Here is a 23,264-nt window from a genome sequence, read left to right as displayed (position 1 = left end):
TCCACTTCCGCTTCCATGGTTCCATCCGCTGACAGATCCACTCCCAGATATCTAAAACACTTCACTTCCTCCAGTTTTTCTCCATTCAAACTCACCTCCCAATTGACTTGACCCTCACCCCTACTGTACCTAATAACCTTGCTCTTATTCACATTTACTCTCAACTTTCTTCTTCCACACACTTTACCAAACTCAGTCACCAGCTTCTGCAGTTTCTCACATGAATCAGCCACCAGCGCTGTATCATCAGCGAACAACAACTGACTCACTTCCCAAGCTCTCTCATCCCCAACAGACTTCATACTTGCCCCTCTTTCCAGGACTCTTGCATTTACCTCCCTTACAACCCCATCCATAAACAAATTAAACAACCATGGAGACATCACACACCCCTGCCGCAAACCTACATTCACTGAGAACCAATCACTTTCCTCTCTTCCTACACGTACACATGCCTTACATCCTCGATAAAAACTTTTCACTGCTTCTAACAACTTGCCTCCCACACCATATATTCTTAATACCTTCCACAGAGCATCTCTATCAACTCTATCATATGCCTTCTCCAGATCCATAAATGCTACATACAAATCCATTTGCTTTTCTAAGTATTTCTCACATACATTCTTCAAAGCAAACACCTGATCCACACATCCTCTACCACTTCTGAAACCGCACTGCTCTTCCCCAATCTGATGCTCTGTACATGCCTTCACCCTCTCAATCAATACCCTCCCATATAATTTACCAGGAATACTCAACAAACTTATACCTCTGTAATTTGAGCACTCACTCTTATCCCCTTTGCCTTTGTACAATGGCACTATGCACGCATTCCGCCAATCCTCAGGCACCTCACCATGAGTCATACATACATTAAATAACCTTACCAACCAGTCAACAATACAGTCACCCCCTTTCTTAATAAATTCCACTGCAATACCATCCAAACCTGCTGCCTTGCCGGCTTTCATCTTCCGCAAAGCTTTTACTACCTCTTCTCTGTTTACCAACTCATTTTCCCTAACCCTCTCACTTTGCACACCACCTCGACCAAAACACCCTATATCTGCCACTCTGTCATCAGACACATTCAACAAACCTTCAAAATACTCATTCCATCTCCTTCTCACATCACCGCTACTTGTTATCACCTCCCCATTTACGCCCTTCACTGAAGTTCCCATTTGCTCCCTTGTCTTACGCACCCTATTTACCTCCTTCCAGAACATCTTTTTATTCTCCCTAAAATTTACTGATAGTCTCTCACCCCAACTCTCATTTGCCCTTTTTTTCACCTCTTGCACCTTTCTCTTGACCTCCTGTCTCTTTCTTTTATACTTCTCCCACTCAATTGCATTTTTTCCCTGCAAAAATCGTCCAAATGCCTCTCTCTTCTCTTTCACTAATACTCTTACTTCTTCATCCCACCACTCACTACCCTTTCTAAACAGCCCACCTCCCACTCTTCTCATGCCACAAACATCTTTTGCGCAATCTATCACTGATTCCCTAAATACATCCCATTCCTCCCCCACTCCCCTTACTTCCATTGTTCTCACCTTTTTCCATTCTGTACACAGTCTCTCCTGGTACTTCCCCACACAGGTCTCCTTCCCAAGCTCACTTACTCTCACCACCTTCTTCACCCCAACATTCACTCCTCTTTTCTGAAAACCCATACTAATCTTCACCTTAGTGAAGTCAGGGGTTAGTGAGAGGACAAGAGCAAGGGAAGGAGTAGCAATACTCCTGAAACAGGAGTTGTGGGAGTATGTGATAGAATGTAAGAAAGTAAATTCTCGATTAATATGGGTAAAATTGAAAGTTGATGGAGAGAGGTGGGTGATTATTGGTGCATATGCACCTGGGCATGAGAAGAAAGATCATGAGAGGCAAGTGTTTTGGGAGCAGCTAAATGAGTGTGTTAGCGGTTTTGATGCACGAGACCGGGTTATAGTGATGGGTGATTTGAATGCAAAGGTGAGTAATGTGGCAGTTGAGGGAATAATTGGTATGCATGGGGTGTTCAGTGTTGTAAATGGAAATGGTGAAGAGCTTGTAGATTTATGTGCTGAAAAAGGACTGATGATTGGGAATACCTGGTTTAAAAAGCGAGATATACATAAGTATACTTATGTAAGTAGGAGAGATGGCCAGAGAGCGTTATTGGATTACGTGTTAATTGACAGGCGTGCGAAAGAGAGACTTTTGGATGTTAATGTGCTGAGAGGTGCAACTGGAGGGATGTCTGATCATTATCTTGTGGAGGCTAAGGTGAAGATATATATATATATATATATATATATATATATATATATGTTGTATGGTTGCGAGGCGTGGGCTATGGATAGAGTTGTGCGCAGGAGGATTGATGTGCTGGAAATGAGATGTTTGAGGACAATGTGTGGTGTGAGGTGGTTTGATCGAGTAAGTAACGTAAGGGTAAGAGAGATGTGTGGAAATAAAAAGAGCGTGGTTCAGAGAGCAGAAGAGGGTGTTTTTAAATGGTTTGGGCACATGGAGAGAATGAGTGAGGAAAGATTGACCAAGAGGATATATGTGTCGGAGGCGGAGGGAACGAGGAGAAGTGGGAGACCAAATTGGAGGTGGAAAGATGGAGTGAAAAAGATTTTGTGTGATCGGGGCCTGAACATGCAGGAGGGTGAAAGGAGGGCAAGGAATTGAGTGAATTGGATCGATGTGGTATACCGGGGTTGACGTGCTGTCAGTGGATTGAATCAGGGCATGTGAAGCGTCTGGGGTAAACCATGGAAAGCTGTGTAGGTATGTATATTTGCGTGTGTGGATGTATTTATATACATGTGTATTGGGGTGGGTTGAGCCATTTCTTTCTTCTGTTTCCTTGCGCTACCTCGCAAACGCGGGAGACCGGCAAAAAAAAAAAAAATATATATATATATATATATATATATATATATATATATATATATATATATATATATATATATATATATATATATATAGGTGATATATATAGGGATAGGGGTGAAAGAATACTTCCCATGTATTCCTTGCGTGTCGTAGAAAGCGACTAGAGGGGACGGGAGCGGGGGGCCAGAAATCCTCCCCTCCTTGTATTAACTTTCTAAAATGGGAAACAGAAGAAGGAGTCACGCGGGGAGTGCTCATCCTCCTCGAAGGCTCAGAGTGGGGTGCCTAAATGTGTGTGGATGTAACCAAGATGTGAAAAAAGGAGAGATAGGTAGTATGTTTGAGGAAAGGAACCTGGATGTTTTGGCTCTGAGTGAAACGAAGCTCAAGGGTAAAGGGGAAGAGTGGTTTGGGAATGTCTGGGGAGTAAAGTCAGGGGTTAGTGAGAGGACAAGAGCAAGGGAAGGAGTAGCACTACTCCTGAAACAGGAGTTGTGGGAGTATGTGATAGAGTGTAAGAAAGTAAATTCTCGATTAATATGGGTAAAACTGAAAGTTGATGGAGAGAGGTGGGTGATTATTGGTGCATATGCACCTGGGCATGAGAAGAAAGATCAAGAGAGGCAAGTGTTTTGGGAGCAGCTGAATGAGTGTGTTAGTGGTTTTGATGCACGAGACCGGGTCATAGTGATGGGTGATTTGAATGCAAAGGTGAGTAATGTGGCAGTTGAGGGAATAATTGGTATACATGGGGTGTTCAGTGTTGTAAATGGAAATGGTGAAGAGCTTGTAGATTAATGTGCTGAAAAAGGACTGATGATTGGGAATACCTGGTTTAAAAAGCGAGATATACATAAGTATACTTATGTAAGTAGGAGAGATGGCCAGAGAGCGTTATTGGATTACGTGTTAATTGACAGGCGTGCGAAAGAGAGACTTTTGGATGTTAATGTGCTGAGAGGTGCAACTGGAGGGATGTCTGATCATTATCTTGTGGAGGCTAAGGTGAAGATTTGTATGGGTTTTCAGAAAAAAGAGTGAATGTTGTGGTGAAGAGGGTGGTGAGAGTAAGTGAGCTTGAGAAGGAGACCTGTGTGAGGAAGTACCAGGAGAGACTGAGTACAGAATGGAAAAAGGTGAGAACAATGGAAGTAAGGGGAGTGGGGGAGGAATGGGATGTATTTAGGGAATCAGTGATGGATTGCGCAAAAGATGCTTGTGGCATGAGAGAGTGGGAGGTGGGTTGATTAGAAAGGGTAGTGAGTGGTGGGATGAAGAAGTAAGAGTATTAGTGAAAGAGAAGAGAGAGGCATTTGGACGATTTTTGCAGGGAAAAAATGCTATTGAGTGGGAGATGTATAAAAGAAAGAGACAGGAGGTCAAGAGAAAGGTGCAAGAGGTGAAAAAAAGGGCAAATGAGAGTTGGGGTGAGAGAGTATCATTAAATTTTAGGGAGAATAAAAAGATGTTCTGGAAGGAGGTAAATAAAGTGCGTAAGACAAGGGAGCAAATGGGAACTTCAGTGAAGGGCGCAAATGGGGAGGTGATAACAAGTAGTGGTGATGTGAGAAGGAGATGGAGTGAGTATTTTGAAGGTTTGTTGAATGTGTTTGATGATAGAGTGGCAGATATAGGGTGTTTTGGTCGAGGTGGTGTGCAAAGTGAGAGGGTTAGGGAAAATGATTTGGTAAACAGAGAAGAGGTAGTGAAAGCTTTGCGGAAGATGAAAGCGGCAAGGCAGCAGGTTTGGATGGTATTGCAGTGGAATTTATTAAAAAAGGGGGTGACTGTATTGTTGACTGGTTGGTAAGGTTATTTAATGTATGTATGACTCATGGTGAGGTGCCTGAGGATTGGCGGAATGCGTGCATAGTGCCATTGTACAAAGGCAAAGGGGATAAGAGTGAGTGCTCAAATTACAGAGGTATAAGTTTGTTGAGTATTCCTGGTAAATTATATGGGAGGGTATTGATTGAGTGGGTGAAGGCATGTACAGAGCATCAGATTGGGGAAGAGCAGTGTGGTTTCAGAAGTGGTAGAGGATGTGTGGATCAGGTGTTTGCTTTGAAGAATGTATGTGAGAAATACTTAGAAAAGCAAATGGATTTGTATGTAGCATTTATGGATCTGGAGAAGGCATATGATAGAGTTGATAGAGATGCTCTGTGGAAGGTATTAAGAATATATGGTGTGGGAGGAAAGTTGTTAGAAGCAGTGAAAAGTTTTTATCGAGGATGTAAGGCATGTGTACGTGTAGGAAGAGAGGAAAGTGATTGGTTCTCAGTGAATGTAGGTTTGCGGCAGGGGTGTGTGATGTCTCCATGGTTGTTTAATTTGTTTATGGATGGGGTTGTTAGGGAGGTAAATGCAAGAGTTTTGGAAAGAGGGGCAAGTATGAAGTCTGTTGGGGATGAGAGAGCTTGGGAAGTGAGTCAGTTGTTGTTCGCTGATGATACAGCGCTGGTGGCTGATTCATGTGAGAAACTGCAGAAGCTGGTGACTGAGTTTGGTAAAGTGTGTGGAAGAAGAAAGTTAAGAGTAAATGTGAATAAGAGCAAGGTTATTAGGTACAGTAGGGTTGAGGGTCAAGTCAATTGGGAGGTGAGTTTGAATGGAGAAAAACTGGAGGAAGTGAAGTGTTTTAGATATCTGGGAGTGGATCTGGCAGCGGATGGAACCATGGAAGCGGAAGTGGATCATAGGGTGGGGGAGGGGGCGAAAATTCTGGGGGCCTTGAAGAATGTGTGGAAGTCGAGAACATTATCTCGGAAAGCAAAAATGGGTATGTTTGAAGGAATAGTGGTTCCAACAATGTTGTATGGTTGCGAGGCGTGGGCTATGGATAGAGTTGTGCGCAGGAGGATGGATGTGCTGGAAATGAGATGTTTGAGGACAATGTGTGGTGTGAGGTGGTTTGATCGAGTGAGTAACGTAAGGGTAAGAGAGATGTGTGGAAATAAAAAGAGCGTGGTTGAGAGAGCAGAAGAGGGTGTTTTGAAGTGGTTTGGGCACATGGAGAGAATGAGTGAGGAAAGATTGACCAAGAGGATATATGTGTCGGAGGTGGAGGGAACGAGGAGAAGAGGGAGACCAAATTGGAGGTGGAAAGATGGAGTGAAAAAGATTTTGTGTGATCGGGGCCTGAACATGCAGGAGGGTGAAAGGAGGGCAAGGAATAGAGTGAATTGGAGCGATGTGGTATACCGGGTTTGACGTGCTGTCAGTGGATTGAATCAAGGCATGTGAAGCGTCTGGGGTAAACCATGGAAAGCTGTGTAGGTATGTATATTTGCGTGTGTGGACGTATCTATATACATGTGTATGGGGGGGGGGTTGGGCCATTTCTTTCGTCTGTTTCCTTGCGCTACCTCGCAAACGCGGGAGACAGTGACAAAGTATAATAAAAAAAAAAAATAAAAGATTACCTTCAGGTTATGTGTATAAGGTGTATATGAAACATAAATGGACTTTGTATTTATACTTGGAGCCCATCCCCAAGATATCTCAATATGCATATGCAATTATTCCAAAATCTGAAAAAATCCAAAATTTGAAACCCTTCTGATCCCACGCATTTCGGATAAGGGATTCTCAACCTGTACTTGCGTGTTGGTACAATGTATTTAGAAAAAATATCACATACCTCATTCATTTTTATATTGTCTCGGGAGTTTTGCATGTTTGACTTGGTTTGGCGCTGCTAGTATGCACCCATTATCATATGTTGTGTACGATACACAGGGCAACTTATGAGTAAGATGATAAAGAGGAAGGTTTGTATATGAGAGACTTTTCCTGTGAAATAGAATAGGAAGAGAAAAATGTGTTTGTAGAAGGCAGAGCTATAATATACAATAATTGGATGTTTCTAGTAATTTTTTTTAATAAAAAAGGACTTAATGTTAGTGAAATAGAAAAACTACGAGCTTTGTTTATGTTATGGCTTTACACTGGCATTTAGAATTCCTTTATTGTTATATAAATTGTGTAAATGCAAACTCATTTAGATGACAATCATTTCCTGATTTATAGTCATAGATAGTCATGAATCTACTGCATGCATTTCTGTCTTGTGTGCACTTGCCTCATGTAGGTATGCAGTTATGTAAATGCACACCAAATAGAACACCAAAAAAGTAATGAAAATTTAGTTTGATTAGAATAACATAACATTTGCAGTGATATTATTGCTTATATTTTTGGTCAAGGAGGATGGTTTGGTTAAGAGAGGAGGTAGTGAAAGCTATGCTGAAGATAACATCTGGCAAGGCAACAGGTTTGGATGGTATTGCAGTAGAATTTATGAAGAAAGTGGGATGACAGTGTTGTTGATTGGTTGGTAGGATATTCAATGTTTGTATGGATCATGGTGAAGTGCCTGAGGATAGGCGGAATGCATGCATAGTGCCTTTATACGAAGGTAAAGGGGATAAAGGTGAGTGTTCAAACTTCAGAGGCATAAGGTTGTTGAGTATTCCTGGGAAATTATATGAGAGGTTATTGATTGAGAGGGTGAAGTCATGTACAGAGCATCAGATTGGGGAAGAGCAGTGTGGTTACAAAATTGGATGTGTGGATCAGGTGTTTGCTTTGAAGAATGTGTGTGAGAAATACTTAGAGAAACAGATAGATTTTGTATTTAGTATTTATGGATCTGGAGAAGGCATATGATAGGGTTGATAGAGATGCTTTGTGGAATGTCTTAAGAGTATATGTTGTGGGAGGTAAGCTACTAGAAGCAGTGAAGTTTTACCAAGGATGTAAATTTAGCATATGTATGAGTAGGAAGAGAGGAGTGTGATTGGTTCCCAGTGAGGGTTGGCCTGGAGCAGGGGTATGTTTGTTTAATTTGTTTTTGGAAAGGGTAGTTAGGGAGGTAAATGCAAGAGGTTTGGAGAGAGTGGTGAGGATGCAGTCTGTTGGGAATGAGAGGGCCTGGGAAGTGAGTCAGATGTTGTTTGCTGATGATAGAGCTCTGGTGGCTGATTCAAGTGAGAAACTGCAGAAGTTGGTGACTGAGTTTGGAAAAGTGTGTGAAAGGAGAAAATTGAGGGTAAATGTGAATAAGAGCAAGGTTATTAGGTTCATTAGTGTTCAGAAGTGTTTTAGATATCTGGATGTAGACTTAAAAGCGAGTGGAACCTCGGAAGCGGAAGTGAGTCACAGGGTGGGGGAGAGGATGAAGGTTTTTTTAGCACTGAAGAATGTCTGGAAGGAGAGAATGTTATCTCGGAGAGCAAAATTGGGTATGTTTGAAGGAATAGTAGCTCCTACAATATTATATGGTTGCAAGGCATGGGCTTTAGATAGGGGTGTATGGAGGAGGATGAACGTGTTGGGAACTAAATGTTTGAGGACAATACATGTTGTGAGGTGGTTTGATCGAATAAGTAGTGAAAGGGTAAGAGATATGTGTGGAAATAAAAAGAGTGTGGTTGAGAGAGCAGAAGATGGTGTGTTGAAATGGATTGGACATATGGAGAAAATGAGTGAGGAAAGATTGACAAAGAGGATATATGTGTCAGAGGTTGAGGGAACATGGAGAAGTGGGAGACCGAATTGGAGGTGGAAGGATGGAGTGAAAAAGATTTTGAGGGATCAGGGCCTGAACATGCAGGAGGATGAAAGGCGTGCATGAAATAGAGTGAATTGGAACGATGTGGTATACCGAGGTCAATGTTCTGTCAGTGGACTGAACCAGGGCATGTGAAATGTCTGGGATAATCCATGGAAAGGTCTGTGGGACCTGAATGTGGATAAGGAGGTGTGGTTTTGGTGCATTACACATGACACCAAGACACTGAATGTGAATTGATATGGCCTTTTTGTCCATTTTCCTTGCGCTGCCTCGCTGAAGCAGGGGGTAGTGATGCTGTTTTGTGTGGGGCATGGTAGTGCCAGGAATGGATGAAGAAGGGAAGCAAGTATGAATATGTATGTATATATATATATATATATATATATATATATTTTTGCTTTCTCACTATCTCCCGCGTTTGCGAGGTAGCGCAAGGAAACAGACAAAAGAAATGGCCCAACCCACCCCCATACACAATGTATATACATACACGTCCACACACGCAAATATACATACCTATACATCTCAATGTACACATATATATACACACACAGATACATACATATATACTCATGCACACAATTCACACTGTCTGCCTTTATTCATTCCCATCGCCACCTCGCCACACATGGAATACCATCTCCCTCCCCCCTCATGTGTGCGAGGTAGCATTAGGAAAAGACAACAAAGGCCCCATTCGTTCACACTCAGTCTCTAGCTGTCATGCAATAATGCCCGAAACCACAGCTCCCTTTCCACATCAAGGCCCCACACAACTTTCCATGGTTTACCCCAGACGCTTCACATGCCCTGATTCAATCCACTGACAGCACGTCAACCCCGGTATACCACATCGATCCAATTCACTGTATTCCTTGCACGCCTTTCACCCTCCTGCATGTTCAGGCCCCGATCACCCAAAATCTTTTTCACTCCATCTTTCCACCTCCAATTTGGTCTCCCACTTCTCCTCGTTCCCTCCACCTCCGACACATATATCCTCTTGGTCAATCTTTCCTCACTCATCCTCTCCATGTGCCCAAACCATTTCAAAACACCCTCTTCTGCTCTCTCAACCACGCTCTTTTTATTTCCACGCATCTCTCTTACCCTAACATTACTTACTCGATCAAACCACCTCACACCACACATTGTCCTCAAACATCTCATTTTCAGCACATCCACCCTCCTGCACACAACTCTATCCATAGCCCACGCCTCGCAACCATACAACATTGTTGGAACCACTATTCCTTCAAACATACCCATTTTTGCTTTCCGAGATAATGTTCTCGACTTCCACACATTCTTCAAGGGTCCCAGGATTTTCGTCCCCTCCCCCACCCTATGATTCACTTCCGCTTCCATGGTTCCATCCGCTGCCAGATCCACTCCCAGATATCTAAAACACTTTACTTCCTCCAGTTTTTCTCCATTCAAACTTACCTCCCAATTGACTTGACCCTCAACCCTACTGTACCTAATAACCTTGCTCTTATTCACATTTACTCTTAACTTTCTTCTTTCTCACACTTTACCAAACTCAGTCACCAGCTTCTGCAGTTTCTCGCATGGATCAGCCCCCAGCGCTGTATCATCAGTGAACAACAACTGACTCACTTCCCAAGCTCTCTCATCCACAACAGACTTCATACTTGCCCCTCTTTCCAAAACTCTTGCATTCACCTCCCTAACAACCCCATCCATAAACAAATTAAACAACCATGGAGACATCACGCACCCCTGCCGCAAACCTACATTCACTGAGAACCAATCACTTTCCTCTCTTCCTACACGTACACATGCCTTACATCCTCGATAAAAACTTTTCACTGCTTCTAACAACTTTCCTCCCGCACCATATATTCTTAATACCTTCCACAGAGCATCTCTATCAACTCTATCATATGCCTTCTCCAGATCCATAAATGCTACATACAAATCTATTTGCTTTTCTAAGTATTTCTCACATACATTCTTCAAAGCAAACACCTGATCCACACATCCTCTACCACTTCTGAAACCACACTGCTCTTCCCCAATCTGATGCTCTGTACATGCCTTCACCCTCTCAATCAATACCCTCCCATATAATTTACCAGGAATACTCAACAAATTTATACCTCTGTAATTTGAGCACTCACTCTTATCCCCTTTGCCTTTGTACAATGGCACTCTGCACGCATTCCGCCAATCCTCAGGCACCTCACCATGAGTCATACATACATTAAATAACCTTACCAACCAGTCAACATTACAGTCACCCCCTTTTTTAATAAATTCCACTGCAATACCATCCAAACCTGCTGCCTTGCCGGCTTTCATCTTCCACAAAGCTTTTACTACCTCTTCTCTGTTTACCAAATCATTTTCCCTAACCCTCTCACTTTGCACACCACCTCGACCAAAACACCCTATATCTGCCACTCTATCATCAAACACATTCAACAAACCTTCAAAATACTCACTCCATCTCCTTCTCACATCACCACTACTTGTTATCACCTCCCCATTTGTGCCCTTCACTGAAGTTCCCATTTGCTCCCTTGTCTTACGCACTTTATTTACCTCCTTCCAGAACATCTTTTTATTCTCCCTAAAATTTAATGATACCCTCTCACCCCAACTCTCATTTGCCCTCTTTTTCACCTCTTGCACCTTTCTCTTGACCTCCTGTCTCTTTCTTTTATACATCTCCCACTCCTTTTCATTTTTTCCCTGCAAAAATCGTCCAAATGGTTCTCTCTTCTCTTTCACTAATAATCTTAATTCTTCATGCCACCACTCACTACCCTTTCTAATCAACCCACCTCCCACTCTTCTCATGCCACAAGCATCTTTTGCACAATCCATCACTGACTCCCTAAATACATCCCATTCCTCCCCCACTCCCCTTACTTCCATTGTTCTCACCTTTTTCCATTCTGTACTCAGTCTCTCCTGGTACTTCCTCACAAAAGTCTCCTTCCCAAGCTCACTTACTCTCACCACCCTCTTCACCCCAACATTCACTCTTCTTTTCTGAAAACCCATACAAATCTTCACCTTAGCCTCCACAAGATAATGATCAGACATCCCTCCAGTTGCACCTCTCAGCACATTAACATCCAAAAGTCTCTCTTTCGCGCGCCTGTCAATTAACACATAATCCAGTAACGCTCTCTGGCCATCTCTCCTACTTACATACGTATACTTAAGTATATCTCGCTTTTTCAACCAGGTATATCCAATCACCAGTCCTTTTTCAGCACATAAATCTACAAGCTCTTCACCATTTCCATTTACAACACTGAACACCCCATGTATATCAATTATTCCCTCAACTGCCACATTACTCACCTTTGCATTCAAATCACCCATCACTATAATCCGGTCTTTTGCATCAAAACCACTAACACACTCATTCAGCTGCTCCCAAAACACTTGCCTCTCATGATCTTTCTTCTCATATATATATATATATATATATATATATATATATATATATATATATATATATATATATATATGTTGTATGGTTGCGAGGCGTGGGCTATGGATAGAGTTGTGCGCAGGAGGATTGATGTGCTGGAAATGAGATGTTTGAGGACAATGTGTGGTGTGAGGTGGTTTGATCGAGTAAGTAACGTAAGGGTAAGAGAGATGTGTGGAAATAAAAAGAGCGTGGTTCAGGGAGCAGAAGAGGGTGTTTTTAAATGGTTTGGGCACATGGAGAGAATGAGTGAGGAAAGATTGACCAAGAGGATATATGTGTCGGAGGCGGAGGGAACGAGGAGAAGTGGGAGACCAAATTGGAGGTGGAAAGATGGAGTGAAAAAGATTTTGTGTGATCGGGGCCTGAACATGCAGGAGGGTGAAAGGAGGGCAAGGAATTGAGTGAATTGGATCGATGTGGTATACCGGGGTTGACGTGCTGTCAGTGGATTGAATCAGGGCATGTGAAGCGTCTGGGGTAAACCATGGAAAGCTGTGTAGGTATGTATATTTGCGTGTGTGGATGTATTTATATACATGTGTATTGGGGTGGGTTGAGCCATTTCTTTCTTCTGTTTCCTTGCGCTACCTCGCAAACGCGGGAGACCGGCAAAAAAAAAAAAAAATATATATATATATATATATATATATATATATATATATATATATATATAGGTGATATATATAGGGATAGGGGTGAAAGAATACTTCCCATGTATTCCTTGCGTGTCGTAGAAAGCGACTAGAGGGGACGGGAGCGGGGGGCCAGAAATCCTCCCCTCCTTGTATTAACTTTCTAAAATGGGAAACAGAAGAAGGAGTCACGCGGGGAGTGCTCATCCTCCTCGAAGGCTCAGAGTGGGGTGCCTAAATGTGTGTGGATGTAACCAAGATGTGAAAAAAGGAGAGATAGGTAGTATGTTTGAGGAAAGGAACCTGGATGTTTTGGCTCTGAGTGAAACGAAGCTCAAGGGTAAAGGGGAAGAGTGGTTTGGGAATGTCTGGGGAGTAAAGTCAGGGGTTAGTGAGAGGACAAGAGCAAGGGAAGGAGTAGCACTACTCCTGAAACAGGAGTTGTGGGAGTATGTGATAGAGTGTAAGAAAGTAAATTCTCGATTAATATGGGTAAAACTGAAAGTTGATGGAGAGAGGTGGGTGATTATTGGTGCATATGCACCTGGGCATGAGAAGAAAGATCAAGAGAGGCAAGTGTTTTGGGAGCAGCTGAATGAGTGTGTTAGTGGTTTTGATGCACGAGACCGGGTCATAGTGATGGGTGATTTGAATGCAAAGGTGAGTAATGTGGCAGTTGAGGGAATAATTGGTATACATGGGGTGTTCAGTGTTGTAAATGGAAATGGTGAAGAGCTTGTAGATTAATGTGCTGAAAAAGGACTGATGATTGGGAATACCTGGTTTAAAAAGCGAGATATACATAAGTATACTTATGTAAGTAGGAGAGATGGCCAGAGAGCGTTATTGGATTACGTGTTAATTGACAGGCGTGCGAAAGAGAGACTTTTGGATGTTAATGTGCTGAGAGGTGTAACTGGAGGGATGTCTGATCATTATCTTGTGGAGGCTAAGGTGAAGATTTGTATGGGTTTTCAGAAAAAAAGAGTGAATGTTGGGGTGAAGAGGGTGGTGAGAGTAAGTGAGCTTGAGAAGGAGACCTGTGTGAGGAAGTACCAGGAGAGACTGAGTACAGAATGGAAAAAGGTGAGAACAATGGAAGTAAGGGGAGTGGGGGAGGAATGGGATGTATTTAGGGAATCAGTGATGGATTGCGCAAAAGATGCTTGTGGCATGAGGAGAGTGGGAGGTGGGTTGATTAGAAAGGGTAGTGAGTAGTGGGATGAAGAAGTAAGAGTATTAGTGAAAGAGAAGAGAGAGGCATTTGGACGATTTTTGCAGGGAAAAAATGCTATTGAGTGGGAGATGTATAAAAGAAAGAGACAGGAGGTCAAGAGAAAGGTGCAAGAGGTGAAAAAAAGGGCAAATGAGAGTTGGGGTGAGAGAGTATCATTAAATTTTAGGGAGAATAAAAAGATGTTCTGGAAGGAGGTAAATAAAGTGTGTAAGACAAGGGAGCAAATGGGAACTTCAGTGAAGGGCGCAAATGGGGAGGTGATAACAAGTAGTGGTGATGTGAGAAGGAGATGGAGTGAGTATTTTGAAGGTTTGTTGAATGTGTTTGATGAAAGAGTGGCAGATATAGGGTGTTTTGGTCGAGGTGGTGTGCAAAGTGAGAGGGTTAGGGAAAATGATTTGGTAAACAGAGAAGAGGTAGTGAAAGCTTTGCGGAAGATGAAAGCTGGCAAAGCAGCAGGTTTGGATGGTATTGCAGTGGAATTTATTAAAAAAGGGGGTGACTGTATTGTTGACTGGTTGGTAAGGTTATTTAATGTATGTATGACTCATGGTGAGGTGCCTGAGGATTGGCGGAATGCATGCATAGTGCCATTGTACAAAGGCAAAGGGGATAAGAGTGAGTGCTCAAATTACAGAGGTATAAGTTTGTTGAGTATTCCTGGTAAATTATATGGGAGGGTATTGATTGAGAGGGTGAAGGCATGTACAGAGCATCAGATTGGGGAAGAGCAGTGTGGTTTCAGAAGTGGTAGAGGATGTGTGGATCAGGTGTTTGCTTTGAAGAATGTATGTGAGAAATACTTAGAAAAGCAAATGGATTTGTATGTAGCATTTATGGATCTGGAGAAGGCATATGATAGAGTTGATAGAGATGCTCTGTGGAAGGTATTAAGAATATATGGTGTGGGAGGAAAGTTGTTAGAAGCAGTGAAAAGTTTTTATCGAGGATGTAAGGCATGTGTGCGTGTAGGAGGAGAGGAAAGTGATTGGTTCTCAGTGAATGTAGGTTTGCGGCAGGGGTGTGTGATGTCTCCATGGTTGTTTAATTTGTTTATGGATGGGGTTGTTAGGGAGGTAAATGCAAGAGTTTTGGAAAGAGGGGCAAGTATGAAGTCTGTTGGGGATGAGAGAGCTTGGGAAGTGAGTCAGTTGTTGTTCGCTGATGATACAGCGCTGGTGGCTGATTCATGTGAGAAACTGCAGAAGCTGGTGACTGAGTTTGGAAAAGTGTGTGGAAGAAGAAAGTTAAGAGTAAATGTGAATAAGAGCAAGGTTATTAGGTACAGTAGGGTTGAGGGTCAAGTCAATTGGGAGGTAAGTTTGAATGGAGAAAAACTGGAGGAAGTGAAGTGTTTTAGATATCTGGGAGTGGATCTGGCAGCGGATGGAACCATGGAAGCGGAAGTGGATCATAGGGTGGGGAGGGGGCGAAAATCCTGGGGGCCTTGAAGAATGTGTGGAAGTCGAGAACATTATCTCGGAAAGCAAAAATGGGTATGTTTGAAGGAATAGTGGTTCCAACAATGTTGTATGGTTGCGAGGCGTGGGCTATGGATAGAGTTGTGCGCAGGAGGATGGATGTGCTGGAAATGAGATGTTTGAGGACAATGTGTGGTGTGAGGTGGTTTGATCGAGTGAGTAACGTAAGGGTAAGAGAGATGTGTGGAAATAAAAAGAGCGTGGTTGAGAGAGCAGAAGAGGGTGTTTTGAAGTGGTTTGGGCACATGGAGAGGATGAGTGAGGAAAGATTGACCAAGAGGATATATGTGTCGGAGGTGGAGGGAACAAGGAGAAGAGGGAGACCAAATTGGAGGTGGAAAGATGGAGTGAAAAAGATTTTGTGTGATCGGGGCCTGAACATGCAGGAGGGTGAAAGGAGGGCAAGGAATAGAGTGAATTGGAGCGATGTGGTATACCGGGGTTGACGTGCTGTCAGTGGATTGAAGCAAGGCATGTGAAGCGTCTGGGGTAAACCATGGAAAGCTGTGTAGGTATGTATATTTGCGTGTGTGGACGTATGTATATACATGTGTATGGGGGGGGTTGGGCCATTTCTTTCGTCTGTTTCCTTGCGCTACCTTGCAAATGCAGGAGACCGACAAAGTATAAAAAAAAAAAAAATATATATATATATATATATATATATATATATATATATATATATATATATATATATATATATATATATATATATATATATTATCCCTGGGGATAGGGGATTAAGAATACTTCCCACGTATTCCCTGCGTGTCGTAGAAGGCGACTAAAAGGGGAGGGAGCGGGGGGCTGGAAATCCTCCCCTCTCGTTTTTTTTTTTCCAAAAGAAGGAACAGAGAATTGGGCCAGGTGAGGGAATTCCCTCAAAGGCCCAGTCCTCTGTTCTTAACGCTACCTCGCTAATGCGGGAAATGGCGAATAGTTTGAAAGAAAAAAAGAAATATATATATATATATATATATATATATATATATATATATGATATGATATGATAGAGTTGATAGAGATGCTCTGTGGAAGGTATTAAGAATATATGGTGTGGGAGGAAAGTTGTTAGAAGCAGTGAAAAGTTTTTATCGAGGATGTAAGGCATGTGTACGTGTAGGAAGAGAGAAAAGTGATTGGTTCTCAGTGAATATTGGTTTGCGGCAGGGGTTTGTGATGTCTCCATGGTTGTTTAATTTGTTTATGAATGGGGTTGTTAGGGAGGTGAATGCAAGAGTTTTGGAAAGAGGGGCAAGTATGAAGTCTGTTGTGGATGAGAGAGTTTGGGAAGTGAGTCAGTTGTTGTTCGCTGATGATACAGCGCTGGTGGCTGATTCATGTGAGAAACTGCAGAAGCTGGTGACTGAGTTTGGTAAAGTGTGTGAAAGAGGAAAGTTAAGAGTAAATATGAATAAGAGCAAGGTTATTAGGTACAGTAGGGTTGAGGGTCAAGTCAATTGGGAGGTAAGTTTGAATGGAGAAAAACTGGAGGAAGTAAAGTGTTTTAGATATATGGGAGTGGATCTGGCAGCGGATGGAACCATGGAAGCGGAAGTGGATCATTGGGTGGGGTAGGGGGCAAAAATCCTGGGAGCCTTGAAGAATGTGTGGAAGTCGAGAACATTATCTCGGAATGCAAAAATGAGTATGTTTAAAGGAATAGTGGTTCCAACAATTTTGTATGGTTGCGAGGCGTGGGCTATGGATAGAGTGGTGCGCAGGGGGGTGGATGTGCTGGAAATGAGATGTTTGAGGACAATGTGTGGTGTGAGGTGGTTTGATCGAGTAAGTAACGTAAGGGTAAGAGAGATGTGTGGAAATTAAAAGAGCATGGTTGAGAGAGCAGAAGAGGGTGTTTTGAAATGGTTTGGGCACATGGAGAGAATGAGTGAGGAAAGATTGACCAAGAGGATATCTGTGTTGGAGGTGGAGAAGTGGGAGGTGGAAAGATGGAGTGAAAAAGATTTTGTGTGATTGGGGCCTGAACATGCAGGAGGGTGAAAGGCGTGCAAGGAATAGAGTGAATTGGATCGATGTGGTATACCGGGGTTGACGTGCTGTCAGTGGATTGAATCAGGGCATGTGAAGCGTCTGGGGTAAACCATGGAAAGCTGTGTAGGTATGTATATTTGCGTGTGTGGACGTGTATGTATATACATGTGTATGGGGGTTGGTTGGGCCATTTCTTTCGTCTGTTTCCTTGCGCTACCTCGCATACGCGGGAGACAGCGACAAAGCAAAAAAAAAAAATATATATATATATATATATATATATATATATATATATATATATATATATATTTTTTTTTTTTTTATACCTCGTCGCTGTCTCCCGCGTATGCGAGGTAGCGCAAGGAAACAGACGAAAGAAATGGCCCAACCCCCCCATACACATGTACATACACATGTCCACACACGCAAATATACATACCTACACAGCTTTCCATGGTTTACCCCAGACGCTTCACATGCCCTGATTCAATCCACTGACAGCACGTCAACCCCGGTATACCACATCGATCCAATTCACTCTATTCCTTGCACGCCTTTCACCCTCCTGCATGTTCAGGCCCCAATCACACAAAATCTTTTTCACTCCATCTTTCCACCTCCCACTTCTCCACCTCCAACACAGATATCCTCTTGGTCAATCTTTCCTCACTCATTCTCTCCATGTGCCCAAACCATTTCAAAACACCCTCTTCTGCTCTCTCAACCATGCTCTTTTAATTTCCACACATCTCTCTTACCCTTACGTTACTTACTCGATCAAACCACCTCACACCACACATTGTCCTCAAACATCTCATTTCCAGCACATCCATCCTCCTGCGCACAACTCTATCCATAGCCCACGCCTCGCAACCATACAACATTGTTGGAATCACTATTCCTTCAAACATACCCATTTTTGCTTTCCGAGATAATGTTCTCGACTTCCACACATTTTTCAAGGCTCCCAAAATTTTCGCCCCCTCCCCCACCCTATGATCCACTTCCGCTTCCATGGTTCCATCCGCTGACAGATCCACTCCCAGATATCTAAAACACTTCACTTCCTCCAGTTTTTCTCCATTCAAACTCACCTCCCAATTGACTTGACCCTCAACCCTACTGTACCTAATAACCTTGCTCTTATTCACATTTACTCTTAACTTTCTTCTTCCACACACTTTACCAAACTCCGTCACCAGCTTCTGCAGTTTCTCACATGAATCCGCCACCAGCGCTGTATCATCAGCGAACAACAACTGACTCACTTCCCAAGCTCTCTCATCCCCAACAGACTTCATACTTGCCCCTCTTTCCAAGACTCTTGCATTTACCTCCCTAACAACCCCATCCATAAACAAATTAAACAACCATGGAGACATCACACACCCCTGCCGCAAACCTACATTCACTGAGAACCAATCACTTTCCTCTCTTCCTACACGTACACATGCCTTACATCCTCGATAAAAACTTTTCACTGCTTCTAACAACTTGCCTCCCACACCATATATTCTTAATACCTTCCACAGATATATATCCCTGGGGATAGGGGAGGAAGAATACTTTCTACATATTCCCTGCGTGTTGTAGAAGGCGACTAAAAGGGGAGGGAGCTTGGGGCTGGAAATCCTCCCCTCTCGTTTTTTTTTTTAATTTTCCAAAAGAAGGAACAGAGTGGGGTCAGGTGAGGATATTCCAAAAAAGGCCCAGTCCTCTGTTCTTAATGCTACCTCGCTAACGCAGGAAATGGCGAATAGTTTAAAAGAAAAAGAAAAAGATATATATATATATATATATATATATATATATATATATATATATATATATATATATATATATATATATATGAAAAAGAAAAGATTTTGTGTGATCGGGGCCTGAACATGCAGGAGGGTCAAAGGAGGGCAAAGAATAGAGTGAATTGGAGCGATGTGGTATACTGGGGTTGACGTGCTGTCAGTGGATTGAATCAAGGCATGTGTATGGGGGTGGGCTGGGCCATTTCTTTCGTCTGTTTCCTTGCGCTACCTCGCAAACGCTGGAGACAGCGACAAAGTATAAAAAAAAAAAAAAATATATATATATATATATGTATATATATATATATATATATATTTTTTTTGCTTTGTCGCTGTCTCCCGCGTTTGCGAGGTAGCGCAAGGAAACAGACGAAAGAAATGGCCCAACCCCCCCCCATACACATGTATATACATACATCCACACACGCAAATATACATACCTACACAGCTTTCCATGGTTTACCCCAGACGCTTCACATGCCTTGATTCAATCCACTGACAGCACGTCAACCCCGGTATACCACATCGCTCCAATTCACTCTATTCCTTGCCCTCCTTTCACCCTCCTGCATGTTCAGGCCCCGATCACACAAAATCTTTTTCACTCCATCTTTCCACCTCCAATTTGGTCTCCCTCTTCTCCTCGTTCCCTCCACCTCCGACACATATATCCTCTTGGTCAATCTTTCCTCACTCATTCTCTCCATGTGCCCAAACCACTTCAAAACACCCTCTTCTGCTCTCTCAACCACGCTCTTTTTATTTCCACACATCTCTCTTACCCTTACGTTACTCACTCGATCAAACCACCTCACACCACACATTGTCCTCAAACATCTCATTTCCAGCACATCCATCCTCCTGCGCACAACTCTATATATAGCCCACGCCTCGCAACCATACAACATTGTTGGAACCACTATTCCTTTAAACATATCCATTTTTGCTTTCGGAGATAATGTTCTCGACTTCCACACATTCTTCAAGGCCCCCAGAATTTTCGCCCCCTCCCCCACCCTATGATCCACTTCCGCTTCCATGGTTCCATCCGCTGCCAGATCCACTCCCAGATATCTAAAACACTTCACTTCCTCCAGTTTTTCTCCATTCAAACTCACCTCCCAATTGACTTGACCCTCAACCCTACTGTACCTAATAACCTTGCTCTTATTCACATTTACTCTTAACTTTCTTCTTCCACACACTTTACCAAACTCAGTCACCAGCTTCTGCAGTTTCTCACATGAATCAGCCACCAGCGCTGTATCATCAGCGAACAACAACTGACTCACTTCCCAAGCTCTCTCATCCCCAACAGACTTCATACTTGCCCCTCTTTCCAAAACTCTTGCATTTACCTCCCTAACAACCCCATCCATAAACAAATTAAACAACCATGGAGACATCACACACCCCTGCCGCAAACCTACATTCACTGAGAACCAATCACTTTCCTCTCTTCCTACACGTACACATGCCTTACATCCTCGATAAAAACTTTTCACTGCTTCTAACAACTTTCCTCCCACACCATATATTCTTAATACCTTCCACAGAGCATCTCTATCAACTCTATCATATGCCTTCTCCAGATCCATAAATGCTACATACAAATCCATTTGCTTTTCTAAGTATTTCTCACATACATTCTTCAAAGCAAACACCTGATCCACACATCCTCTACCACTTCTGAAACCACACTGCTCTTCCCCAATCTGATGCTCTGTACATGCCTTCACCCTCTCAATCAATACCCTCCCATATAATTTACCAGGAATACTCAACAAACTTATACCTCTGTAATTTGAGCACTCACTCTTATCCCCTTTGCCTTTGTACAATGGCACTATGCACGCATATATATATATATATATATGTATGTGTATATACTTGTGTATATGTTATGTATATGTATATGTCTATGTATGGGCATTTATGTATATATATATATATATGTGTATATCATGGATGGGCCATTCTTCGTCTGTTTCCCGGTGCTACCTCGGTTATGCAGGAAATTGTGATCAAATATAATAAATATGATAAAAGAGATTTTTGGTGTTAAGAAAATTATGTAGGTAGTTGTTGTTAAGCTGCCACCAACCAGACGGGTATGTTAGTGTTGCCACCCATTTGTGTTTTGGGAGGGTTAGTGACGTAATGGCTAGTGGCATAATGAGCCAGCACTTCAATGGTTGTCATGTTGCACTGTAACCCAGGAAGCTCTCTTTTCTTTCTGCCTCACCCACATATGGACTGATGGCATTCTGTCAACAAACATGCAATCTCCTTGTCAGACATAATGCTTGACAACACTTAACTCACACAACTCATTCTTCATTACTCAAATATCTTCTGTGGTGAGTGCTATGTTCTAGTCCTTCCTTTTGGCAAAATGGTGGGAGCAGTAGATAGAAGCAGTAAGTAGGAGCATTAAGTAGAAACATTGTGTAGAAGTAGTCAGTTGGAACATTAGGTTGGAACCTATGGAAACACTGTGCTAGAGTTGCCCTCTGTCAATGGCCTATTAGGGGTGAGGCACTAAAGGCTAAGAAGTGGCACTGGAGTTCACCAGTTATGGAGACTCTTGCTGTGGACACCCCCTTAAGGGAGTTCCTGGTGGGAATGGGCATCAGAGATACAGATAGATAAGAAAATTATTAGTACATTTACAGTATTTATGTAAATAAAGTTTTTCCTGTGTAAATGATATGTTTGTTTGTATTGTGCTTAGTTTATAATCTGAAATCATATCTGGAAAGGAATCATGCAGTATGTATGTACAGTAGTGTTAAATCAAACATAAAGAAAAAAAATATTATTGTACTGTTGTGGGAATCTGCAACCATTATGCTAGCCATGTTCCTCTTGCTTCTTCCATTCAGTGCCAAACAAGACTGACTTAGAGTTAGGCACAGTAGTGTTTTGGGGTATGTTCTACACTTATGCATAATTCACTAATATTCTGTAAGGGATTTTTATTTTTCAATGCTGGGGAATGCTCATCTTTAGTGGATTGCACAGGTTAGGTGTTAAAACCTCTTTCAGCAAGGAACATCTCTTCCTGGAGTAAAAAACTTGTTTCGTTGGCCAAGAGTGACCAGCATTGTTTGTTAGAGCCCATGAGGTTAGGAAGATAACCTCCATTTTGGTACTTTTGAGGGCCCTTTCCTTGGAGATCAAGAATTGATGTATTCTTCTAAAACATTCATCATTAGTACTTTAGATGTCGAGAATTTTTTTCTTTTTTGTTACTGGTATTGTTGCTTTTCATGATGGATACTACTGTGCAACTAGATAACCCTTGAGGTAATTTTTTTTTTTCTCAGCTTCATTTCCTCCTGTTTTTTTTTTTTTAGAAAGTTTTTTGTAACCCTCCTTTTCATATTGTGTGATGTCCCATTATGAAATTTTCTGGGTTACTGTTTCTTGCCTTACCTTGCCTTACCTTGCCTTGCCTTTCCTTTTCTTTTGAAAAATCTGTCTCTTGTCTAATAGTGTACACCGTCAGGTGAATATTTGTGTTCTCAGAATTCTAAGGCAGGTTGGTTCCAACAGCCAATGGGACATTGCTGATTAGTCATTGGGTGGACCCAGGCTAAATCTGCAGGCTGATAGCACTGAATAGATGGTTAATGAGGGATGAGAGGCATTTACATTACCAGAATGCAGGATGTCAGAGGTTTCTGCCATTCTTTCAAGGTTTGTAACACTTTCCTGATGAGAAATAGTTTTTCATTCATCAAAACTTACTTTTTTCAGAGGTTGTGTGCATGATGCCACTAGTGGACCCTCGTAGGGTCTCAAGCCACGCAGAAACTGAAGCTTCATCAAGGTCCAGCCTGTCCCACCGACTGTCAAAGATCACCAAGAGTGAAGCATCCAGGACAAAAACTTTGGATGGAAACAAGTAAGTTGTTCATTGTGTACAGTTGCACAGAAACAGTGTAAAGTATTCTAATTGGAGGGTCCATCCTCAGACTTTCATGTGCAGAAAAATAACTGTGGAATGATGTTATTGATTACATATCTTTAACTTAGTTCATAGATGATTATCTTTCCCACTTAGGCATGTGTTGACTTAATGATAAATGTAGACATTTATTTCTAGTAGGTTATAAGACACAGCTCCACTTAGTTTCCTCATGACCTGTTAAATGTATGACCTG

At 42.2% G+C, this 23,264-nt stretch overlaps 1 protein-coding gene across 6 annotated transcripts in view; it reads left to right on the top strand.

Moving 5' to 3' along the window:
* Positions 1-23,264, top strand: part of LOC139749432 (uncharacterized) — a 457,243-nt gene that overhangs the window by 30,346 nt on the left and 403,633 nt on the right. For all 6 annotated transcript variants that reach the window (XM_071663280.1, XM_071663279.1, XM_071663278.1 and 3 more), the window contains exon 2: positions 22,858-23,005. In XM_071663280.1, the coding sequence (XP_071519381.1) occupies positions 22,869-23,005 (137 nt within the window). In that variant the 5' untranslated portion in view covers positions 22,858-22,868. The remainder of the gene's footprint in view (positions 1-22,857; positions 23,006-23,264) is intronic.

This window comes from Panulirus ornatus, chromosome 7 (genome assembly GCF_036320965.1).
Source record: "Panulirus ornatus isolate Po-2019 chromosome 7, ASM3632096v1, whole genome shotgun sequence".
Classification (NCBI taxonomy): Eukaryota; Metazoa; Arthropoda; class Malacostraca; order Decapoda; family Palinuridae; genus Panulirus; species Panulirus ornatus.
Note: the sequence above shows the minus strand (reverse complement) of the source record. Positions and strands in the feature narration are given on the sequence as shown.